Source organism: Microtus pennsylvanicus, chromosome 3, assembly GCF_037038515.1.
Source record: "Microtus pennsylvanicus isolate mMicPen1 chromosome 3, mMicPen1.hap1, whole genome shotgun sequence".
NCBI lineage: Eukaryota > Metazoa > Chordata > Mammalia > Rodentia > Cricetidae > Microtus > Microtus pennsylvanicus.
Genome location: NC_134581.1, coordinates 71,838,715 through 71,863,567, shown reverse-complemented (window position 1 = coordinate 71,863,567; position 24,853 = coordinate 71,838,715). Strand labels below are relative to the sequence as shown.

At 44.1% G+C, this 24,853-nt stretch overlaps 2 protein-coding genes across 13 annotated transcripts in view; one reads left to right on the top strand and one right to left on the bottom strand.

The window, feature by feature from the left end:
- Usp28 (ubiquitin specific peptidase 28) overlaps window positions 1–17,814 on the top strand; it is a 63,223-nt gene extending 45,409 nt beyond the window's left edge. For 5 of the 12 annotated variants that reach the window (XM_075966007.1, XM_075965996.1, XM_075965997.1 and 2 more), the window contains 13 exons: window positions 11–225; window positions 2,728–2,798; window positions 3,871–4,099; window positions 6,245–6,439; window positions 7,163–7,302; window positions 7,491–7,676; window positions 8,507–8,602; window positions 9,913–10,091; window positions 10,210–10,288; window positions 11,328–11,407; window positions 11,936–12,059; window positions 13,506–13,701; window positions 16,653–17,814. In XM_075966007.1, coding sequence (XP_075822122.1) covers window positions 11–225; window positions 2,728–2,798; window positions 3,871–4,099; window positions 6,245–6,439; window positions 7,163–7,302; window positions 7,491–7,676; window positions 8,507–8,602; window positions 9,913–10,091; window positions 10,210–10,288; window positions 11,328–11,407; window positions 11,936–12,059; window positions 13,506–13,701; window positions 16,653–16,828 — 1,966 coding nt within the window. In that variant the 3' untranslated portion in view covers window positions 16,829–17,814. The remainder of the gene's footprint in view (window positions 1–10; window positions 226–2,727; window positions 2,799–3,870; window positions 4,100–6,244; window positions 6,440–7,162; window positions 7,303–7,490; window positions 7,677–8,506; window positions 8,603–9,912; window positions 10,092–10,209; window positions 10,289–11,327; window positions 11,408–11,935; window positions 12,060–13,505; window positions 13,702–16,652) is intronic. The other 7 variants (XM_075966001.1, XM_075966000.1, XM_075966002.1 and 4 more) reach the window with 2 other exon arrangements.
- Window positions 17,815–23,701: 5,887 nt separating this feature from the next.
- On the bottom strand, window positions 23,702–24,391 carry Cldn25 (claudin 25). The gene has a single exon (XM_075967798.1). It carries the CDS (start codon window positions 24,389–24,391, stop codon window positions 23,702–23,704), a length of 690 nt encoding a protein of 229 aa, XP_075823913.1.
- Between the last annotated feature and the right edge of the window lie 462 nt (window positions 24,392–24,853).

Sequence of the window (24,853 nt, the reverse complement as noted above, 5' to 3'; positions counted from 1 at the left end):
TTTCCTCTAGTTCAAGTCCAGAAGGCTGTTCTCAGGATGGCACCTTTTCTTCTCCTGAAAATACTCTGCCCAGGTCTGATATAATGAATGGACCGTTTACCTCCCCCCACTCCTCCCTGGGGATGCCTGCGTCCCCAGCTCCTCGGACAGTCACTGATGAGGAGATGAACTTTGTTAAAACCTGCCTTCAGAGGTGGCGGAGTGAGATTGAACAGGATATACAAGGTTGGTGCTCTGAAAACATGTCAGCTGCTCCCTGCCTTTCCTGTTTGTTTGACTGTTTGGAAGCTAGTCACCCTGGGGATTCAGGCTGTCATTGCCACTCACACAGTGTGGTCAGGCCTGTGACATTTGTCCTTCTCCTGCTTTGTAAGCTTGGTCCTGTGAAGTTATCCCTCTCAAATTCACCCCCCCCCCCCCCCCCGATTTCTGGCAATTCTAGAAGTTTTGCAATTATGGGAACCTTTGGTGAAATCAAGCAGTGAATGTTCCTCCCTTTCTCTCCTTCTGCTCTTGTCCTGCCCCTTTGAGGTCTCAGAAATGACCTTGACTTCATATGCTCCTTCTACTTCCAACTCTGGAATGTTGGAATTAATAATTGATATTGTTTAAATGTGAAGTTTGTAATTGATAGTAAAAGGGATAGCAACAGTATTTTCCTCATAACCAGGTGCTGTTAAATGAAAGTATGGTTTAATATTTTTCTTGCTCTTTTTTAAAAGATAAGGTCTCTATTGCTCAGGCTAGTCTCAAATTCATGATCCTCCTGCCTCTGCTTCCCCATTGTGGGGATAGTGCCCACAGCTGTGAGCATCTTGACAAAATGATTGCTTCTTAAACAATAGCTACCCGTGCTCCACTCTGATTGCTCCCCCTCCAAGGCTCTCATACAGGATAAGCATGCCCACTGCCACTGAGCCCAGGTTTCTCCTGGTTACCGGTGTACTTTTTCTCAACTCTTGCTTCAGTTCATGCAACTTTTTCCTAAACTGAGACAATTTCTTTAGGAAATTTCAGTGCCAGACTTCAGTGTAATTCCGTTGAACTAAAAGCCTTTATAGCCTGGAGCACTTGCCCTTCAGTACCACGTGCTGCTTTGTGCTTCCTAGCTGGAAGTAGAGAGCGTTAGGATGGGGTGCAGAGAAGCAGTTGTTAGGATGAGGTGCAGAGAAGCAGTGTTGTTAGGATGGGGTGCAGAGAAGCAGTGCTGCTGTTGTTAGGATGGGGTGCAGAGAAGCAGTGTAGTTGTTGTCAGGATGGGATGCAGAGAAGCAGTGTTGTTGTTAGGATGGGGTGCAGAGAAGCAGTGCTGTTGTTAGGATGGGGTGCAGAGAAGCAGTGTAGTTGTTGTCAGGATGGGATGCAGAGAAGCAGTGTAGTTGTTGTTAGGGTGGGGTGCAGAGAAGCAGTGCTGTTGTTAGGATGGGGTGCAGAGAAGCAGTGTAGTTGTTGTTAAGGTGGGGTGCAGAGAAGCAGTGCTGTTGTTGTTAGGATGGGGTGCAGAGAAGCAGTGCTGTTGTTAGGATGGGGTGCAGAGAAGCAGTGTAGTTGTTGTCAGGATGGGGTGCAGAGAAGCAGTGTAGTTGTTATGGGGTGCAGAGAAGCAGTGTAGTTGTCAGGATGGGGTGCAGAGAAGCAGTGCTGTTGTTGTTAGGATGGGGTGCAGAGAAGCAGTGTAGTTGTTGTCAGGATGGGGTGCAGAGAAGCAGTGCTGTTGTTGTTAGGATGGGGTGCAGAGAAGCAGTGCTGTTGTCAGGATGGGGTGCAGAGAAGCAGTGTAGTTGTTGTCAGGATGGGGTGCAGAGAAGCAGTGTAGTTGTTGTTAGGGTGGGGTGCAGAGAAGCAGTGCTGCTGTTGTTAGGATGGGGTGCAGAGAAGCAGTGCTGCTGTTAGGATGGGGTGCAGAGAAGCAGTGCTGTTGTTAGGATGGGGTGCAGAGAAGCAGTGCTGTTGTTGTTAGGATGGGGTGCAGAGAAGCAGTGTAGTTGTTGTTAGGATGGGATGCAGAGAAGCAGTGCTGTTGTTAGGATGGGGTGCAGAGAAGCAGTGCTGTTGTTAGGATGGGGTGCAGAGAAGCAGTGTAGTTGTTGTCAGGATGGGGTGCAGAGAAGCAGTGTAGTTGTTGTTAGGATGGGGTGCAGAGAAGCAGTGTAGTTGTTGTTAAGGTGGAGTGCAGAGAAGCAGTGTAGTTGTTGTTAGGGTGGGGTGCAGAGAAGCAGTGCTGTTGTTAGGATGGGGTGCAGAGAAGCAGTGTAGTTGTTGTTAGGATGGGGTGCAGAGAAGCAGTGCTGTTGTTAGGATGGGGTGCAGAGAAGCAGTGCTGTTGTTAGGGTGGGGTGCAGAGAAGCAGTGCTGTTGTTAGGATGGGGTGCAGAGAAGCAGTGCTGTTGTTGTTAGGATGGGGTGCAGAGAAGCAGTGTAGTTGTTGTTAGGATGGGGTGCAGAGAAGCAGTGCTGTTGTTAGGATGGGGTGCAGAGAAGCAGTGCTGTTGTTAGGATGGGGTGCAGAGAAGCAGTGCTGTTGTTGTTAGGATGGGGTGCAGAGAAGCAGTGTAGTTGTTGTTAGGATGGGGTGCAGAGAAGCAGTTGTTAGGATGGGGTGCAGAGAAGCAGTGCCGTTGTTAGGATGGGGTGCAGAGAAGCAGTGTAGTGTGTGTGTGTGTGTGGCCATCATGGTTAGCAGGCCCAGCATACAGATGCACTCACAGAGTTTTTCTTTCTTAACAGATTTAAAGAATTGTATCGCGAGCACCACCCAGGCTATCGAGCAGATGTACTGTGATCCTCTTCTTCATCAGGTAGAATTAAAAGTCATGGAAAGTAGGCTGATACAAATGGTAGAGAATGCAACACCACAAGGAAAGAGCTCCTATATTGTTCTCTTACCTCAAGTGGAAAGATTCAGAGCGTCTTCTATGTGCATTGACACCTAAAACATCCTCTTTTGGATTCTGCCATGTGGTGTTTTTCCATATAATGGAAAGATTTGCTGTGAGTGGCTGGAGAAATGGCTCGGTGATTAGGAGTGCATGCTGTTCTTGCAGAGGACCCAGGTTCAGTTCCCAAACTACCTATACCTGCCAATTCTAGGGAGATCCAATACCTCTGATTTCTATGGGCACCTGAATTCACATCTACATACCCACATGCATGCGCACACACATAATTTAAAAAAAAAAAGACATCTTAAAAGCAGGTTTGCTATTAAATATTAATAAAAAAAGTTCTCTGCAAATGGTAACTGAAACAGTGCCATGGGGAAACCAATTAGAGACCAGTTCTCCATCTCCATAGTCTTCTGAGAAACCCCTTAGCAATGTCCTGATTCTTCATTTCTCTGGTGATGAGAGACTCTAGAAGGAAGCCAGTCTAAGCAGAAATCCTTACTGTCCACATTCGTTTCGTGGACACAGTAGTGCAGAGACTCCTCTGTGACTGACCCATGGCACAATGCCTCTGGAACACATCTCTGCTCCCAAGCAGGGCAGTAAGCATGGTTGTGGTATGGAATAGGAATAGACCATGTGACTTGGATTTCTCTCTTTTCTCTTGTGCTGTTTCAAAAAAATCTGCACCTAAATGAAAGCATAGTAAGGTACTGAGCAGAACTTAAGGCTGAAATAAAAGAGCACCCAGAAGGGACTGCTTTAACTCTCTCATTTTAAGAGCCCCGGGATTGATATCTTCCAAGGTTGTATTTTCATTGGTCTATCCTGAAGTAGTAAAATGCTCAATGTGAACTCTCTCTGTTATCTAGTGTGTGTTGTCATTTCCCTTCTTCCTGGTTGTTGGGAATGTTTTGAGTTCTAGTAATGTAAACGTCATCAGATTTCTTTGCTTCATCTGAGAACCTTACTTTCTGCTTTGCAGGTGCCTTACCGTTTACATGCCGTTCTTGTTCATGAAGGACAAGCCAATGCTGGACACTACTGGGCTTACATCTACAACCAACCTCGGCAAATCTGGCTCAAATATAATGATATCTCTGTCACTGAGTCTTCTTGGGAGGAACTTGAAAGAGATTCTTATGGGGGTCTGAGAAATGTCAGTGCGTATTGCTTGATGTATATCAATGACAAGCTACCCCACTTCAATGCAGGTAAAAATGGCTGAATGGAATCCAGAGTTGGGGGGAAATATAGTCCCTGGGAGAAGAACAGTCTTTTCCTTATGTTGAAAACATTTAAACTACAATTTATTATTATGTAAAATGTTTTTAAAACATAAAAACTGTAAGAGAATAAAAAAAGAAAATAGGTTTTCTTTTCTCTACTTCTGTCTTTGACACCATCAGCCCCACTCCCCAGCAGGTCTACACTGTGATGCCTCTGTCATAGAGACATGTTCTGTGTGTACGTAGATTTTAGGATCTACTTCCCTTCCCTGTTTTTCCTCATGGAGGTATTTTTCTGTTCATTTCTATCCACTTTTTACTAATTGAGAATTCAGCAAACTTACTTTTTCATAAATAGAACTTCCTTAAGTGGGTGTACTGGCTTGAACCTGTAATCTTAGCATCCAAGAGGTGAGGCAGGGCTAAAGCAGAGCCTATCTCAGAAAGTTAGAAAGCAGCCGCCCTATATTTATAGAGTAAAGCCAGTAGTGGTGGCTGGGGAATTACAGAGGGCTGTAGTGGCTCTTGGTTGCCTGTGAGTTCCTTGTTACACTGCTTACATTTCTGTTTTATGGAGTACATGGCAGGCTGGGAATTTAGATTTGTTTGTAGAATGCTTGCCTGGTGTGCATGGAGCCCTGGGTTTGATTCTCAGCACTCTGAAAACTCAGTGTGGTTGTGCATGCTTGGGTTTCTAGCACTCAGAGGTGGGACAGGATCAGGTGTTGAAGGGCAGCCTGGGCTATATAATACCTTGACTCAGAAGGAAAAGTAGACTTTGTTCTTGTTCATGAAAAGGCTGCTTAGTGATAGCTAACAAGGATCTGCTCTTCTGTTGTAGACTCTTTGGTTTTGATAACATAATTAGAATTTAATAATGCCCTTGATGTTTTTGCCATTTTTTTTACTAAAGTTATTAATGTTCTTGATTATGCACCATTTACCCAATATTTCATCTTGATTTTTGATAGCACATAACTGTGTGGAATTTGAAGAAGTATAAGTACTTGGCTCTTTTTCCCCCTTCATTCCTTTTTATTTTTCTTACTGAGACAGAGTCTCACTATAGAGTATCTGCCTGCCTATGCCTCCAAAGTGCACTCAGATCAATACCTTGATTGAAACTCTTACCCAACTGTATTAAAATAGGTGAACATTCTTTTGTCTTTCTGAGATAGTATGTCATCTAGTCTATTCTGCCTCTCTGGCTCCTGAGCCTCCTGCCTTCCCTCTCTGTTGCTGTACTGAGATTGTAGCTGGGTGCCACCATACCCTGCTAGGACATTCTCACCAGTCTTAGATTGATACAACTTTTACTTTAAATTTTCTTCTTTTTTTTTTAAGGTTAAAAATATTTCTTTGCATGTGCCTATGCTTATGTGCATTTGTGCATGCAGGTACCTACAGAAGCCAAAAGATGTAGGATACCCTGGAGCTGAAGTTACATGTAGTTATGAGCCATCCTACATGGATGCTGAGAACTGAACTTGGTTCTTCCTCAAGAGCAGCATGCACTGTAATCACTGAACCATCTCTCCAGTCCCCTAGCTTAAGATTCTGCCACATATATTGTTGCTTACATTTTAAAGAAACACTGACTTCATCCAGTGACTGCCTATGATTAAATCATTTTTCTGTCATGTATTCATTCATTCACTCATCCAATAGATAGTGACTTTAAGGGTTTATTTTTATTTTATGCTGATGAATATTGACTGCATATATGTATGTGTACAATATTCATGCCTGATGCCTGCAGAGGCCAGAAGAGAGTGTCAGATCTCCTGGAACTAGAGGTATGGATGGCTATGAGCTACCATGTAGGTACTGGGAACCAGACCTGGGACCTGTGCAGGAGCAACCAGTACTGTTAGCTGCTGAGCTGTCTCTGTTGCCCCAGCAGACACATACAGAGCACCTGCCTGCTGGTGCTTCTTGGCATGGCTCCTGATATGTCATCAGAGTTTCTGATAGAATTACATATGTGTAATTATACACGTCTGTGCATGTGTCCATGTAGGGACAAGAGAAAAGATGAAATGTGCCGCGCTTCCTTCTGGGAAGGTCTGTCTGATTTATTTTTGGTTTACCTTTTTCTTGATGGCTCTCCATTTTAACTGCTTTCCTCAGAGGCAGCTCCTAACGAGTCTGATCAAATGGTGGGAGAAGTGGAAGCCCTGTCTGTGGAACTCAGGCAGTACATTCAGGAAGATAACTGGAGGTTTGAGCAAGAGGTGGAGGAATGGGAAGAAGAGCAGTCCTGTAAGATCCCACAAATGGAGTCCTCCCCAAACTCCTCATCACAGGATTTCTCCACATCTCAAGGTACCCAAGGAAGGTGCTATGCCGGTCTAGTCAGGTATTGCTGCACTCTGCAGCCACCCCCAGGTACTCGGGGGCATGGTGATGCCTCTCTTCACTGTGGGTTTCTGTTTTTTTCAATTTCTCATTTTTCCTTAATGGAATGGGTGGGAGAACACATGCAGTAGCACAAGAGGATGATGTGTGGAAGCCAGCTCTCTTCTCCTACCACAGTTCGTAGGGTCAAATGCAGGTCAGCAGGCTTGGCAATAAGCACCTTTACCCACCGCACCATTTCTGGCCCAACAGTGGGTTTCATTTATAGTTGCTATCACACAATATGATAGAATCATTGTACCTTTAGAAGGTGCTTTCTGATGAGCAGAAATAATGCAAGAAAGGCTTATCCCCCAAGTTGTAGGAGAAATTATGACAAGATTAAAAGCTGGACTTCATGAAAACTCTTCTCCATAGGAGATCTTCCTAAGAAATGGTTGATAGAAGGAAAAATCTGTAGTGTGCAAAAATAGGAAGAACCGAGCACGGTAATTTTAACAGACCTTCAAGAGTCCTTGTATGGAATAGCTGTTGCTTGTCAAAATTTCTAAGGACGTTTACATGGGCTTTGCAAAAGGTGTGCCAGGACTGTATTTAACTGTGTGTTCCTCCTGCTTGCCTATTTTCAGAGTGTTGAGAATGTTATTCATCAGCTGTGACACCTATTTGACTTTCTTTTTGTTTGGTCAGAGTCTTCAGCAACCTCCTCTCATGGCGTTCGATGCTTGTCCTCTGAACATGCTGTGATTGCAAAGGAGCAGACTGCCCAAGCTATTGCAAACACAGCCCATGCCTATGAGAAGAGCGGAGTAGAAGCAGCCTTGAGTGAGGTGAGACTGCATAGGGTGAGACAATGAGTGGCCCTCCTGCAAGAGGATCTGACTTTTGACACCGACTGCCAGCTGTCCGTCGTTTTTATTGTTCATGTGTCTGTTGAATTTAACCACCCCTCTTTATTTCTTCTTGTTTTCCCCCATTATTGTTGTTCTTACTCTTTCTCTCCATTCTGCTGCCACAGCGTAAGGAAGCTGAACCTGAGAAGCCCAAACCCCAGGAAACAAACCTTGCAGAGCAGTCAGAGCAGACCCCAGAGGCCAGTGACACAGAGGCTGCTGCCCCGCCTAACTCTGAGGTCTCTGAAGTCGAGATTCCCAGTGTGGGAAGGATTCTGGTTAGATCTGATGCAGATGGATATGATGAGGAGGTACAGAGAAGAGTGCAGGCTAGCTATATGTTGTCTTTCAGAAGGTGTCTGTCATGAGCTAATGTTTTCTCACTGAAACAAGTAACAGCCATGGAGGCCTGTCTGCTTTTGACCTTAGCTGCTATTTTTGGAAAAGCACTGGAGACCCATTCCTGCTGTGTACTGTTGGCATGTGTGTGTGCATGTGTGTGTTCATCAAAGCTTGGCCTGGAGAAGGCAGGATATGTTTACCTTCTAGAGACAGTTTGCTTTTGATGGTAGTTCATTATTTTGTCTTCCAAGTAGAATTTTTCCAATTGCTCAGTAAGTAAAACAAATGTAGATTGAAGTTCTAAAGATCAGGATGCAGCTGCTTCTCATGGTCTGCCTGTCTCCTTTTCTGTTATACTACACACAAATAGTCATTAATCCTGTCTCAGGTTTCTGTCTTTTGCTGTGGGTACATATTTTTTTATTTATTGGAAATTTGTAGATATTTATAGGTAGGTCTGTGCCTTTATGCCTTCATTTAGGGAACTAAGTTGAAGTGCTGACCAGATAGTTGAGCTTATTCTTCAGCAGTGCCCAGTGGAAATGGTTTTGGACATCTTTCTTTGTCTTACAGAATTAGAATGTGCATGCAGAGGGACAGCTTGTCATAGGCATCATTACAAGGACAGCCAAGTTTGTGCATGTGTCTAGAATAGGCTGTGCAGTTTGACCTGCAGCCTGTGCTGGCCAAGGAGACAGTGCTCTGTTTCTCATCAGCACCCTGATCACCTGTCTTCATCTAGTCTCCTTTTGAACCTGTCTGCTCTCCTTTTTCTCCCTGTTTGTGTCCTCTATGGTAGGTGATGCTGAGCCCTGCCATGCAAGGGGTCATCCTGGCCATAGCTAAAGCACGCCAGACCTTTGACCGAGACGGGTCTGAAGCAGGGCTTATTAAGGTACTCTTGTTTTAACGTTTTAATCCTCATGACCCAGGGATAGTTCCATGAGACGGTGGGAAATGGTGTTAAGATGGCCTGTGCTGGGAAGGTAGTTCAGTTGGAAGATCTAAGTTAGATTTCCAGAACCTATAATAAAAAATTATACAGGGCTGGAGAGATATCCCAGCACATTCTGTTCTTGCAGAAAACCCGTTTGGTTTTAATATCCCACACTGTAGAGCCCAGCTCATCGCCCTGCTTCAGAGGGTCTGACATTCTCCTGACTTCTATGGGTACTAGACACATGCTCCTTGCCCCATACATACACGCATGTAAGTAGACATGGTACAGTGCATATTTGTAATCCCAGTGCTGCAGAGGCAGAGATAGAATCCCCGAGGCTTGCTGGCCAGCCAACATAGTAGCCTACTTGGTCAGTCTGAGGCCAGTAAGAGACCTTGTACCAAAAATTATGGTGAGACAGCGCATAGTGTCATCATGTTCCTTCAATCCCAGCATTTGGAGGCAGAGGCAGGTGGATCTCTGAGTTCAAGACTCACCTGGACTACATAGTGAGTTACCAGCCAGCTAGGGCTACACGTGAGACTATTTCAACCTTGCACCTCCCACCAATAAATGTGTGTTGGATAGAATCTGAAGAATGATACTCAAGATTGCCCTTTGGCAGCCTCACACAGAGACATAAAATATACTGTGTTAAAGTGAAATACGACACCATCTTTCCTAGGAAGTCCAACTGGTGAGCAAACGGTCCCACAAAGCTAATGACTAATCTTCACCTGGTACTAGCCTAACAGTTAGTTGTGCCACTGTGCATTGCATTCAGCCTTCAGAGATGAAGAGGTGGTTAAATGTTGATTTATGTCACAAACTGATTGACTGTGCCTTTGTATCTTGGGAATCTTCATTAAAAAGAGAAAGGTTATACTATTTAAAGTATTTTAAGCGTAAGATGTTTGAATTAAATCACATTGGGTGGATTTTTAAACAATTTAAACTAAATTCTTGTGTTTTTAAGAACTCCACGAGAGCCAGGCATGGTGGCACATACCTATAATTCTAGCACTTGGGAGGCACAACCAAGAGGAGGGCCACAAGTTTAAGGCCAGCCTGATCTGTATAGTGAAGTCCAGACCCTCTAGTGCTAGGATTGGAGGGAGTGATGATATGCCTACTATTCACATTGCAATTTCTTGACAAGTAGTCCTTAACCTAGCATGGATTAATGAGAGGTCCTCTGGCATTTTGGTGTATGTGCTCAAGTCCACAGTGTTCCCTTCTCTGCTCCCCAATTCTGTTTTTAACAGGCATTTCATGAAGAATACTCCAGGCTCTATCAGCTTGCCAAAGAGACCCCCACCTCTCACAGTGACCCTCGCCTTCAGCATGTCCTTGTCTACTTTTTCCAAAATGAAGCACCCAAAAGGGTAGTAGAACGAACCCTTCTGGAACAGTTTGCGGATAGAAACCTTAGCTATGATGAGAGGTGAGAATGCCAGACCTGTTCCTGCGGGGGGAGGGGGGTGTCTCTTTAGGCAAGTTCCTCTATTGCGGAGGTGCTGCCCTGCACCCTGCCATTGCTTTCTGAACTCTGTCCCACACAGATCTATCAGTATCATGAAGGTGGCTCAGGCCAAACTGATGGAAATTGGTCCAGATGATATGAACATGGAAGAGTATAAGGTAAGTTTGGTTGTTTTGTATATTTAATTCTTCCCAAAATAATAATTTTGGAGGCAGGTGGTACTGGAGACAAAATGAACAATTTTATGTTACCAAACTGACTAGTTTCCTAATAACAAAATTTGAAAGGGGGGAAAAGAAGCTGAATATGGTTTGGCACACCTTTAATCCCAGCACTCAGGAGGCAGAGGCCTCTGAGTTTGAGGCCAGCCTGGTCTACATAGGGAGTTCTGGGACAGCCAGGGCTACAGATTGAGGCATAGAATATGAATAAAGATCTTGTCTTAGCCTCAGAATCACAGATCTCTCTCTTGTTGGTCTTATGTTAGACTATGTCTATGCTTATCTCCCAAGGGCCTTTTGGAGCCTTGTTCTAGGCAGTGTCTGTGTGTTAGTGGGTGAGTAAGGTTGTCATCTTCTAGTATGCAGTAAAATATGTGGAACTACAGATTAAAAAACAGAAGCAGAAGACCTCTTCTGTGGATAGAAGTACTGAGTTGTGCTGTCTGCATGTGTGTATTGTCTACACTTGTGTGTTATCTACACTTGCTGAACTGGCAGTGGTTTGTATGGCTTGAGTAGTCTTGTGCTCTCTTCTTCCCTGTGTCTGACTGTTGATGTCTCAAGTGTCATTTGTGTAAGCCATAGCTGAATAACTTTGAGTGTTGTGTTAGGATTAGGAGGGTTTCCAAACTTGTTAGGTGAAGTAAAATGATTTTCTGACCCTTAGCAGAAGAAATAGAACACTGCGAGTTAGGGTCAGTGATATAAACGTTATATTGTACAGCCTAGGTGAGGCTCGGATTTGTCATGGAGCTGAGACTCTGGCTTCTTGATCCTTCTGCCTCCACCTTTCCTGTGTTGGGTACAGGCATGCACCTCCATGCTCAGCTTTAAATCTTTTTTTTTTTTCCAAAAGTTTACATGTTTTTGTAGTTGGCCAGATTTGCTCAGTAAATGCTTGTACTGAGAGTGTGGCAGTGGAAATGGAGTACTGGTTTCCTGAGACAAGTCATTAATGGTGGTCCTTCTTTTCCAGAGGTGGCATGAAGATTACAGTTTGTTCCGAAAGGTGTCTGTGTACCTCCTAACAGGCCTGGAACTCTTTCAAAAAGGAAAGTATGTGGGCCTTTTCTTTCGCTGACATTGCTACTGAGAATTCTGACACCCACTCAGGGATACTCAGATGTCAGAACCATAAGTCCCCCTGCTTTGTCGTGTACTCTGTGGCCTCTACACCACCTATGTCTGGCTTAGCCTTGTTCTACACATCTGTCACACTTTTTTTTTGGGGGGGGGGATGTCCTTCACATAATAATGGACTTATTTTTGAGGAGATAATGTTATGCTGGGTTCCTTAGTGACGAGAAAATGAAGTTTTGATTGGCCTGGGCCATAGTGAATAGCTAGTCCCTTTCTTTGTCTTAGAGGTGGAGAAAACCTAAGGCCTGAAGATGTTTCCTGATTTGCCTTCCCTTTCTTGGCCATTGTGCAGAATTGCTGAGACTGGCTGTGGTCGTTGGCCCCTAAGCTTTCCCAGTACACACCATATTGTAGCTGAATATATTCTCATTGCAGAGAATTGAGAGCTAAGCCCTAGGTTTTGATGAAAGAGAGATCAGCTGTGGTTTTTCTCCCACCTTGTAGGTACCAGGAAGCACTGTCCTATCTAGTATATGCCTACCAGAGCAATGCCGCCCTGCTGATGAAGGGGCCCCGCAGGGGTGTGAAGGAGTCTGTGATCGCATTATACCGCAGAAAATGCCTTCTGGTTTGTACTGCCTACAAAACCTTAATCTCTTCTCCCTCTCTTGCTGTGTCGTTCTTTCCAACCCTTGACAAGTTAAGCGAGCCATGCCTATCTCTGCCCTTTCATGCGCCTGCATTAAAGCTTTTAGTATATTGCCCCACTATGTATGAGTTTGTTAAGCACAGAGCCACCTTCTGGTCAGCTGTTTCCTCTGAGCCACAATGAATACATGGAGAGAATGTGATGTTTTCCGAGGTCACCTATCAGGTGACAGTTTTCAGGACTTGAAGTCCAGTCTATAGAGGGTTACAGAATGTAGAAGTTGGTCTTGCTAACCTTGTCATCTTCCCTCCTGTGCATTGGGAAGCCTTAGGGAAAGGCAGGTGTAATCCTGTCAGCCTGCCCAGGAGTGTAGGCCCTGCTAGTTCTTCATGAAGTGTCAAGAGATGGCTGGTGTACAGATGTCTATATGTGTTCATTTCCCTCCCCTCAACATCCTCATTTTCTGATAATTCTTGGATTGCTATGTCAGGTGTGGCAGGACTGGCTACTTTGCTAAGAAGAGGAGCACTAAAAGGCTTTGTGCTGTTGGCTTCTAAGTCACCAGATACAGATCGTCACCTTGAGTTCTCACCCCTTTCTTGCTGCTGCTATATTAGGGATGGTTTAGGCTTTCCATCCCTGCTCTCATTCTCTAGTGTGTATTAGAGTCCCATAGGGGATCTTCAGACATTGGTGACAGCTGACCAGTCTGGGGAGCAGCCTGGGTTTCAGTGTCTTCTGCATGGGTGTCTAGTAGTCAGTTGTTGAAATACGATTGACAGGCTGTGTCCCACCACCCTGCTGGCCACCCGGCTAGCTTTACACCCGAAATTATTATATGGAAACTGTATTCTTTTAAACACTGCCTGGCCCATTAGTTCCAGCCTCTTATTGGCTAGCTCTTACATATCGATCTAACCCATTTCTAATATCCCTGTAACACCACGAGGTGGCTTAGTAGGTGAATCATGGCGCCTCCTTGACTCAGCTTCTTTCTCCCAGCATTCTGTTCTGTTTACTCCGCCTACCTAATTTTATATCCTATTAAAGGGCCAAGGCAGTCTCTTTATTTAACCAATTAAATTAGCACAAAACAGAAGACTCTTCCCCCATCAGTCAGTGAAGTTTGAGAATCACTATATAGGTCTTTGGGTAGAAACAGATCTCAAATATGACCTTGACTTTTAAGTTTTGGCCACCGAGTCACAAGTTTGGGTGCATTCAGATCATCATGGTAGTTGCTCTAAAATCGCAGGGCCCAGGTCACCTACATCCTAATCATAATTATGTCAGCACATCTGGGGAAGGAACCAGTGCTCCCTCTGCCCCCAGTTAGGTGATTTTGGTGTGACTGTTGGCTTAGATTCCTACTAAGTTGATACTTTTTTCCCAAACGTTCTCCGCCTCTCTGCCTTTTATCTGTAGGAGCTCAATGCCAAGGCTGCTTCTCTGTTTGAAACAAATGAGGACCACTCTGTAACAGAGGGCATTAATGTGATGAATGAGTTGATCATTCCCTGTATCCACCTGATCATTAATAACGACATCTCCAAGGATGACTTGGATGCCATTGAAGTCATGAGGAACCATTGGTGCTCTTACCTGGGGAAGGATATCGCAGGTATGTCGTTAGTACTGCTTATAGAGTATCTGGGAACTCATAGTGGTCTCACTCCTTAGTGTCGCTGGGAACCCCTAATATCTTCAGTAAGATACAGGTATGCTCCATGGAAAGAGAGTCTGGGAGCTTGGCTTTTACTCCTTTCCACCTCCTTGTCTCAGCCAGTCCTGCAGCCACTCGGGTCAGCGATTTCTATAGAGCTGTGACTTAGTTTGTCACTTTTTAATTTTTTCCAATACTTTCCAATACTTTCCAGGGCCATGCTGAGCAAGTACCCTACAGCCCTTGCTACTCCTCTGCCCCAGCAATCCCTGTGTGAAAACAGTCAGTACTCTGTAGGAACGTTAGCCTTCTGTTATTTCTCCAACTACTAAATTCTGGGTTTTAATGGTTTAAACATCAAAATATGTTTATGCAGAGTGTGATTAGCTGATGGCTCTCTAAATTTCCTAAGGTTTGAAGTTACTGTGTATAAGAATATTATTAACTAATTACTTCAGTGAATTAGTAAATGGAATGAATACCTTTTTTTTTAAATATTTATTTATTTATTATGTGTACAGCATTCCTTCCATGTATGCCCACAAGCCAGAAGGGGGCGCCAGGTCTCATTATAGATGGCTGTGAGCCACCATGTGGTTGCTGGGAATTGAACTCAGGACCTCTGGAAGAGCAGTCAGTGCTCTTAACCACTGAGCCATCTCTCCAGCCCTTTTTTTTTTTTCATTTTTTAATTGTTTTTATTGAGCTATATATTTTCTCCATTCCCCTCCTTTTTTCTCTCCCCTTCTACACTCTCCCATGGTCCCTATTTACTCCCAGTTTACTCAGGAGATCTTGTCTTTTTCTTCTTCCTATGTACATTAGATCCATATATGTCTTTCTTAGGGTCCTCTTGCTATCTAGGTTCTCTAGGATTGTGAATTGTAGGCTGGTTTTTCTTTGCTTTATGTCTAAAAGTCCCTTATGAGTGAGTACATATGATGTTTGTCTTTCTGGATCTGGGTTACCTCACTCAGGGTATATACCCAAAGGATGCTCAGTCGTGCCACAAGGACATGTGCTCAACTATGTTTACAGCAGCATTATTTGTCATAGTCAGAACATGGAAACCACCTAAATGCCCCTCAACTAGAGAATGAATAAGAAAAAATGAGGTACATTTACACTATGGAGTACAGCAGAAAAAAACAATGACATCTTGAAATTTGCAAGCAAATGGATGGATCTAGAAAACATCATACTGAGTAAATGGAATATCTTAAGAGATACTGAGGCTAGTATTTTGTAGGTGGGTTCAGTTAGCCTTAAAGGAGTATATTCTGATAGGAATCCTGCTTGTTCATTGTCTACTCATGTAAAGATAACCTAATGATTTGTTCTGGTATGCAGGATTTATTGCTAAATTTTATAATAAGCAATTGGTGGTGCTTCCTTTTATCTGCTTTTCTGTAGACCATGTGTGCTCTATAGTTTATTAGTTCTCTGTGCGCTGTGTATTTAGGCCTTTGAAAGACAATAGCACCATTGTATCTGTGGTTCAGAACATCACATCCAATTTCTCAAGTTTTAAGGGAATGGTTGTTAATAAGAATAACCATGATGGCAAAATAGCTTTTGCTATTTCGCCAGCAGGGCTTTGCTTCTTACTGATCTGACCTAAAGTAGGGCTTTTCAATTTTTTTCTGCTTGTACCTCCTTTTCACCCATGGAACTGTTTGTTTGTTTTATTTTGTTTTTAGTCAGTGTCTCACTATGTTCTGGCTGGCCTAAAACTCACTCTGTAAACCAGACTGGCCTCAAATTCAAAAGAGATCTGCTTACCTCTGTTTCCTGAAACCTGGAATTAAAGGCATGCCCTACCAAACCAAGCTACTTAAAAAAATATTGTTTATTATTATTATTATTATTATTATTATTATGTGTAGGGGATGCAGGTGCCATAGTGTGTGTGTAATTCAGAAGACAACTTTGTGGAGTTTGTCTTCTCTTCTCATCTTTACCTGGGGTCTGGGTATTGAACTCAAGCCTCGGCTTGTGCAGCAAGCCCTTTACTCTTTGAGCCATCTCACTGGTCTCATTTTACACACCCAGGTATGTAGGCATATCAAAATAAGTATGCAAATCAACCGTAGCATTTGTTAAAGACAATAACAAATTTTCATGCTCGTGAGATGCATTGCTTTCTTTTTCTATAAAGGATTAAATCTGGATTGAATATTTGATACTTCAGGATTTAGAACATCTGAAAAACACTGGTTTTCAAAGTTTATTGGTATTTTAATTCTATGAGTATCAATACTAAGTATACCACTTTACATAAATATGTAGTATAAAATGGTAGAGGTACTTGAGGGATGTTTCAAAAATGATAGAAATTCTGATCTAATCCCAAGCCAAAGGTCACATATGCTTTTTTTTTTAAATGAAACAAGTCAGCAACTCAAAGCAATTTTTTAAAATCAAGCACCTTACTACGTCCAATCCAATCCAGAGGTAACCTAATTTGATACTACATACATCAAATAATGGTAGGAAAATGTTTAAAAAGTATTTTCTGTGATTAAATTTTAATGTTTCTATAAAGGGCAAGTTTGGCAGCATGTGTTGGCATTGACTGGATTGAATGCACATTGTGTGTTTAGAACCAAGTCCTCAGTGGAGTCACCATTACATGTTTGCTCTTAGTGCTGCCAAAGTTTTCATGACAACCTCCCCCCCCCCCCATATAAACAGGCATGGACATACACTCAGTTATGCAGCCCTATGTGGGCTTTCAGCTACAGTGAGAGGCGGAGTCTCAAAGGCATCCTCTCTGTTAGCTGCAGCAGGATGCATGCTGTGGAGCTAGAGGTTGGCTGCTTGAAGGCCCTCCTGTATAGCTGCAGGCTTCTTAGTTTCCACTAAGATCTCTTTAGCTTTGTACATAACCATCCATTTTCTCTCTACAGAAAATCTGCAGCTGTGCTTAGGGGAGTTTCTACCCAGACTTCTAGATCCTTCTGCGGAAATCATCATCTTGAAAGAGCCTCCAACTATTAGACCGAATTCCCCCTATGACCTTTGCAGCCGGTTTGCAGCTGTCATGGAGTCCATTCAAGGAGTTTCAACAGTGACAGTGAAATAGGTCCCTCGGCCCAGACTCAGCCTGGTCTCTGGTCACCTGCTGTTACACAGCAGTCTGTTGTTGCAGATTCTGCTGGAGACGGGGACTGGGTGGCTGAGCAAGGTTCAGACCCTCACCCCTGTCATGGTGTGTGTTTAAAGGGATTAAGGATAAAGTGCACATTTAGGTACAGAATCATGAGAGCTACTTCACTGAAGAAGGCCAGTGCATTATAGTTTTGAATTATCCCAGAAGACCTGAATTGCCTTTTTAATCTCCCATAACACTTGGGTTTCTATAAGCCTCATGTCACTTTTTAAATTGCCCTTGAGTCACCAGTATTTCTGGCAGCAGAAGGGTGACTCATCAGAACTGAACTGGAGGAGCAGTTATTACTTATTTTGTCAAGTTCAGGTGACATTTAAAATCCCTACCTATCAGAGATTGGTAATAGAATTCTTGCGTGGCTCTTGACAGTGATGGAGGGGGCACTGATGAGTCCTTCCTTCCACACGTGGGTGGAACCTGAGGCTGCACTGCAAAGCCAGGAAGAGCAGCCTCCCCTTTTGGTCTGTATATATTTTAGATAAATCAGGAAACTTCACGTTCAGTCCTGAGTGAAAGGGAAGAAAGCATCATGGACTGTCAGCCCAGTGGTACTGGGAAGCTGCACAGGAAACATTTTAATAGTTAGTAATCAAAATTAAGCAAAAATTTGAAAATTGTCTAAAGCAGGTGTTTAAGGCTAGATACCTTGCCCTAAAAGAACATTTTGATTCTCTTCTCTTATCTCTCTTTTTAGAAAATAAGGGATGTGAATTTGTATAAAGAAAAGAACATTTATCTGTGTGTATATGTAGAGAGAAATCCATTTTTAAAGAACTTTTAATTGGAAACTCATGTTTTAGCCAAATTTTAAGGATCAGTGGAGAAATCATGGGAGGGAAGAAAACAACACAACTATGCAGATTTTATAAATGTGCAATAAAAGTATTTGTTTTACCTTTGGTGTGTAGTATGGCTTTTTTTTTTAAATCTATGTTTCCCATTTTGAAATGAGTGGACTCCATAGCATTTATGATTTTTTTTTAAAAATGGGAGAGGGGATGAGGGATTCTCTGTTCACCTCATTCTTTTTTTAAAAGTTTGTTTTTATTTATATGTATGCATATCCCACGTGTGCAAGAGCCCACAGAGGCCAGAAGATGTGTTGGATTCCCTGTAGCTGGAGTTATCAGCCACCTGCTATATGCTGGGAACCAAACTCGAGCTAGCACAGTGTTTCTCAGCCTGTGAGTCAACCCTTCTGGGGATTGGATGACCCTTTCACAGAGGTCACCTAAGACCATAGGAAAGCACAGATATTCACATTATGATACATAACTATCAAAATCAGTTATGAAGTAGCAATGAAAATGATTTTATGGTTGGGGATCACCACAACATGAGGAACTGTATTAAAGGGTCTCAGTATCAGGAAGATTGATAACCGCTGGGTTAGCAAGTGCTCCTAGCCACTCAACCCTTTGCCCTGTCTCTACCCACCCCACCCCCAATACACACCTGCAATGGCTGAGTAGTCTGCATTATTTAGATCAGCCTGATCACTAGAGGGAGTACTGACACGCAATTTCTCAATCTTGTGTAGCTGGCTACCTTTTTGTATACCCCTGTCTTTCTGAGATTCACGGAGTATGATTTTGCTGTTGATGTTTGTCTTTGAGAGACTCATGTAGCCTAGTTTGTTCTCAAACTCTGATCTTTACTGTCTGCCTCCCAAGTACTAAGACTACAGGCTTGTATCACCAAGTAACTTTTTAACAGCTCTTAAGCTATGGCTTAGAATGTTTCTGTGTTTTTATTGGCTCTTAACTTTTTTTTTATTTTTTTGACACTGGGTCTTATCTGCAGCGGGCCAGCTGGAACATACCATGCAGCCCAGGTTTGCCCTGAACTTGCAGCTGTCACCCCCCCCCCATATTTTGGGGTTACACTATAAGCTACTGCTCCTAGCTTAAAATGTTTCTAATGTAATTTTAAAACTTTTTTATTGTATTTATTTAGCTGGTGTGTATATATGTACCGTAATATGCTGTGGGGGCCAGAGACAACCTGTGGGAGTTGGTGTTTTCCTTCCGTTTTGCAAGTTTTCAGGAATGCACTCAGGTTGTGTAGTGTCTTCACCCACTAAAGCATCTCACAGGCTCTTGCCTCTTGAGACAGAATCTTTGTTCTATGTTCACCTAGAAGTCCAGTCTTCTGACTTCAGCTTCCTGAGCAGCTGTGATGGGACATCCCAGTTACTTTAGCATTTTTAAAGATTTGGGGATAAGGATGCTGAGGGTGAGAGAATGAGAAGAGGACAAAGCCAGTGTGAGAGAGGGAAGTGTTTGAGCACGGTGTTTACCTCAGTATGTGCTGTGAAGACGTGGTGAGATGGAAATCGGTTAGCTCCTTTTCGAACTAATTGCCGGGTGATGGTGGTGCACACCTTTAATCCCAGCACTTGGGAAGTAGAGGCAGGCAGATCTCTGTGAGTTCAAGGTCAACCTGGCCTACGGAGTGAGTTCCATGACTGCCAGAGCTACACAGAGAAACTGTCTCAAAAACAAACAAATCAACAGAAATTACCAAAAACAGGAGACTTGATGATTTAACTTGCATGCTTAGGATCCTGTGTACAAGTCCTAGCACTTCAAATAATTAGGGGGAAAAAGGTGGAATCATTAAAGCTCATTTTTACCCTACATATTTTAAGAAAGGTGGATACATTAAACAGACAAGGAAGCAATTAGCAAGGGCTACAGGATGAAAGACCATCTTTCAGACCTTTGCTAGCTTCTTGGCCACAAGAAGAATATCCTAGAAGCCGAGCCTCCTGGGTCCTAAGGCCTCCATGGCTCTACAGTTGATGCAGAATTCTTAATGTGCTTTAGGTGAGAAGTTCCTTCCATGACAGCACAGACATCTGGTTTAAAGCCTGAGACCACTCTAGAGATGGTGGCAGGGGGCTTCTCAACTACATAGGGAGTTTTAGATCAGCCTTTCAAAACGACTTTAGACATCAAACATGGATTTTTAATCTTTCCATGTAAAATTTCATAGGTTTTTTTTTTTTAAGGGGAAAGGTGTCCTACTGGGGATTGAACCCAGGGCCTCAGCAGTGTCAGGCAAGTAGTTCCTACAGAGACACATCAGTGGCCCAAGAAGTGTTTTAAATTACAACAATTTACAAGCTTGTGAGAAAATTCCTTGTTAAAGATTTAATTAGTTCTGTTTTTAACTCTCATTTGGTCCTCAAAACAGGTGGGTAAAGATCATGGCATTGTGGTGGACAGTCCATTCAGGGGTAGCTGGAGTCTCCTGGGAATGACACGCTGTTCATGCTATTACATGTCAAGCAGCAGCCTTTCTCCTTAGCCCATGCCGTTGTGTCCTTCAAAAGGAGAGTGAGGAGACAGGATATTTTCTCTACAGAGAAAGCTGTAATTGAATGCTGACGATAAATGTCATCAACACCTGCAAACATGGGATTAAGATGAGGGACCAGAAAGCCACCAGCAGGCGCAGGTGAACCAGCTGTCTGCAAAGACCCTGATTGGGTAAACAGTGTGAAGGAGGATTTTCAATGTGAGTCTTTGGGTGTGGTGGGTTGTGTAGGTGCCCTTCCAGTGGTGAAACAGGATGGGGTTCAGAGAGGCATCCTTAATGTCAAATCTTGACTTAGCTACTTACTGCCCCAGGTGTGCTGCCTCATTCCCCCCTTGTTAACAACATGGATAGTTCTAGCTGCTCTTCTGGTCCAACGACCTTTCAAGCTCTTCCAGAAGCCTCTCAAGAGTTTGAAAGCTCTTAAGCCCCAGCCAATTGTGTGATGGGGACAAGCCTATCTGAAAGGCTGCAGTTGGAGGGCTGAGTTCTCTACCAGGCCTGGTGCTCCATCGGTCGCTTCCTGTGATGCTGAGAAAGGTGACAGCATCTTTATCATGAACCCGAGGGTGCTGCAAGGTCTAACGCCTTCCTGCACTGTCAGCCTTGTCCTCTTGCTCTTCATGTTGAATTTCACCCCTACCTTTCTACAGTTGCCACTTCTTTGGGGTGCCCAGCTGTGGCTCTGAAGACTTCTCTTCCCTCCTGCTGTGTCATCTTGAACTGTGTGGTGTTACATTGATTTGTGTGGTTTTACTACCCCCCCCAACCCCGGGGTTTTGAGACTGTTTCTCTGTGTAGCCCTGGCTGTCCTGGAGCTCACTCTGTAGACCAGGCTGCCTCAAACTCAGAGATCCCCCTGCCTCTGCCTCTGAAGTGCTAGGGTAAGAGGTGTGTGCCACCACCCGGTGATTTGAGTGATTTTATTTTAATGTCTGTGTTCTTTGAACGAGGCCCCTGGATACAGTTTGTCTTATTTTTCAGTTGCTTCCCAGCACAGTACCTGGAACATGGTGAGTACTTATAAATATTTGTTAGAGGAGAAAATAAATGATCAGATAGGTGAGTGGTGGCTCTGTGAAGCAGACACTCTAGGGACCAGGAAATCCTTGGATCTTTGAGCCTCACCTCTTGCTGATGCTTGGCCCACCAAACTTTGGACCTGTTGAGAAAAAGGATAGCTGAAAAACAGTCATCAGAAGTAGTTTTCTGATTGACTAAGGACAGAATAAGCTGTGAAGTACACACTCTAGTCAGAGGGTTAGTTCCCTCCTGATGTTTGCCTCTGTAGATGTCAGTGCTTATTCATAGAGAAGCACACATCAAAGGGAAAGGACCTTTCCAGAGAGCTCACACTCCCAGGGACCCAGGAAGGGAAACGTTGTTGAAGTGAAGTTACACTTATGTGGTCTCCATTTTCTGGGAGGGGGTGTCCCTCCTTCCCACCTTCTCTCCCTCTTCTTTTCTAAGACAAAGTCTCTGTCTGTAGCCCTGCTCAGCCTTGAACTGATAGTCACCACCTGCCTCTCCTTCTTGAGTGTTGGGATTCAAGGCGTGCACAACCACACCCATTTCTTTTGTAAACATTTTTTTTTTTTGGTTTTTCGAGACAGGGTTTCTCTGTGGCTTTGGAGCCTGTCCTGGAACTAGCTCTTGTGGACCAGGCTGGTCTCGAACTCACAGAGATCCGCCTGCCTCTGCCTCCCAAGTGCTGGGATTAAAGGTGTGCGCCACTTATGTATTGTTATTGTGCACTTACGATGTTGGAGCAGTGGTGCAGGCCAGAGGGCAACTTTGTGGAGTGAGTTCTTAGCTTTATGTGCATTCTGGGGGGTCAAACTCAGGTTATCAGGCTTGGTGGCAAGTGCCTTAGTCACTGAATCCTCTTGTCAGCCTGGGGAAATGGCTTTTTGAAAAAGGATGCTGGTGGCCTTCCAGTGGTGGTGCACACCTGTAATCCCAGCGCTCGGGAGGCAGAGGCAGGTGGATCTCAGTTCAAGGACTGTTACACAGAGAAACCATGTCTCGGAAAACCAAAAGAAAAAAGAAAAAGGGATGCTGACTTACGCTGCCTTGACAAATGTGTTTATTCTATGGTGTTGGAGATCAAATCCAAGGTCTTACATGTTAGGCGGATGCTCCAACAACTAAACTATCTCCCCAGCCCCAAATAATATAGTAACAATGAACTCTCTCTCTCTCTCTCTCTCTCTCTCTCTCTCTCTCTCTCTCTCTCTCTCCCTCCCTCCCTCCCTCCCTCCCTCTCTCTCTCTCTCTCTCTCTCTCTGTGTGTGTGTGTGTGTGTCTTTGTCTGTCTCCCTCTCCCTTCTCCCTCCTCTCTGTCTTTAACAAGGTCTCAAGTAGCCTGGGCTGGCCTTGAGTTTGCCTCCTCCTTCCAGATGCTAGGTAGCATCACAGGCACTCACCATCACATCTGCCCTTAAGTAGTTCTGATAATAGACCCAGGACTTCCTGTGTGCGAGGCAAGCAGGCACTCTATCTATTGGAACAAATCCCCTTCCCTGAAAAAAGAGTTACAGTGTGCTTTTGAAGCATATGGTAAAGACATTTTTGTGGAACTGAGAATTCTTTGTGCACACAAGTCTGCCTCAGGCACAACTATCCTAGAGTGACCAGTTTGTCTCAACGTGCTTATGAATTTGCTAGTTTTCACTGTGGATGTACTGAGTCCTGGACGAATCCGAAAGGTTGGGCAGCTTGCTACTCACTCACAGGGATGATCACTTTTAGGGAGAAACCTGGGACCATCACAGCCTTATGATGAATCAGAAACAAAGCAAAGCTGTGCCCTTCAGGAGCCCTGCTCAGCTACAGGCAGCAGAGATTTATGATTCAAGTCACACACCTGAAGACTCCCATGCTACATGTGGGCCAATAATTCATTTTTTGCCAACACATCACCAACATTTCTAGCTAAACATGCAATGTCTCTTCATACCAGATTATCTCTGGTGACTTTGTATCTTCCTTAATAAAATAATCAAAGTGATTAAATATATAATTAATACTATGAGTTTGTTTTGTTTTATTTCAACACAGTAGCCTAGACTGACTTTTAACTTAGGGCATTTCTCTTGGCTCAGCTTCCTGCATGTTAACATTAGAAGTGAGAACCACCATGATCAACTTTTTTTTCCCTGGAAGTTTGAGACAGAATTTCACCATGCACCAAGGTTGACCTTAAATTCTCTTTTTTCCCCCAGCTTCCCATGTGCTGAAATCACAAGCATGCAGCGCTTACCCTCAGCTGAAAACACTTCTATGTAAATAAAATTTCAAGTGAGATAAATATGTTTGTAAGAACTGTCCTGATTTTTAATTCTCATGTAAAGCACCCAGACCACCAAGATAATGAGACCTTTGACAAATCAGATAGTGACCACTCCTACGAAAAGAGCCGACTGGCATTCCTTTATTGTAGAGATTTCTGGGAAGACTCCAGTTCTAGATGACTTGGTTCATCGGTCTTCCTGTGAGGTGGAAGGACCCATCAAATTCCTCTCCTGGAACACAGACTGGTGGAGCTGTTGCTGCAGCCATCCAGGGAGAAGCTACTTCTTCATTTCCCAGGCAAGCAGAGATGATAAGGAGAAGTCCACCCAGAGCTAGGAGAAGCCCAGCAGCCCAGCCCAGGAACAGGGCATCTCCAAACTCCCACCGGGGCACAATATCAGGGACACTGTCATCCCAGAAGTCTTGGAATGTCGCATAGGCTACCCAGGAGACTGGAAAGAGGGTAGTGGCTGAAGCTGATGCCTCCAAAGCCCCTCCCAGAAGGCACAGCCGAGTCTTAAAAACTCCTCTGGACCTGTGAAACTGGAAGCATTCCAGTCCATAGCCAGAAAGCAGAAGTCCCAACAGTCCCAGCCCATGAGAAGCCACCATGAGGATGCGGGCTACCTGTAGCTCTTGGGGCAGAGACAGAAAGGACTCGAAAGCTTTGCATACAGTGCCAGCTTCCTCCTGACTCACACATGCCTCCCAGAGTCCCGAGATCCAGGTTTCCATTTCATTCAGGTCCAGATTGAGAGTTTTCCACTGGGGAAGGATGGTGGTGATGCAAGAGAACACCCAGCCAAGAACAGAGAGGAGCAGACCTCCAAGCTGGACTCCCCCACGGAAACTACAGGCCATGGCTGTGCCCTCTGCAGAAGGGGATGTAAGCTCAGGGACTGGTGAGCTGGAATGACTTCCTGGGAGGCTGGAGTGGGCAGTCTCAGGATTTCAGAGGACTCCAGGCTTAGTTTTCAGTGCAGCAGCTGAGACGGATGTCAGGGATTTGGCAGTGTTTGGGGCTAGAGGTGTGGCCAGCATCAGATGTGGGGATGAATTCTGAAGGAGGGTCCCATGAGAGAGGCCAGTAGCCATAGAGTAAGCTGTCACTATATTTGATAAATACATTCAGAGAGTCAAAATCACTCCCCGACTCTGAGATTACAAAAATGGTGTTCTGGAAGTACACCTTGACATGATCTTTCCCAAAGACAAGGTGACTTCATTTGTATACTTTTAAATATATGGGGCAAGTGAGATGGCTCAGTGGGTAAAGGTGCTAAGGTGCTTGCTGTCCAGTGTGATAACCTGAATTCAAGCCTA

Bases quoted from the DNA above. Each gene is read 5' to 3' on its own strand.
- Cldn25 (XM_075967798.1), bottom strand. From the start codon at position 24,391: ATGGCCTGTAGTTTCCGTGGGGGAGTCCAGCTTGGAGGTCTGCTCCTC.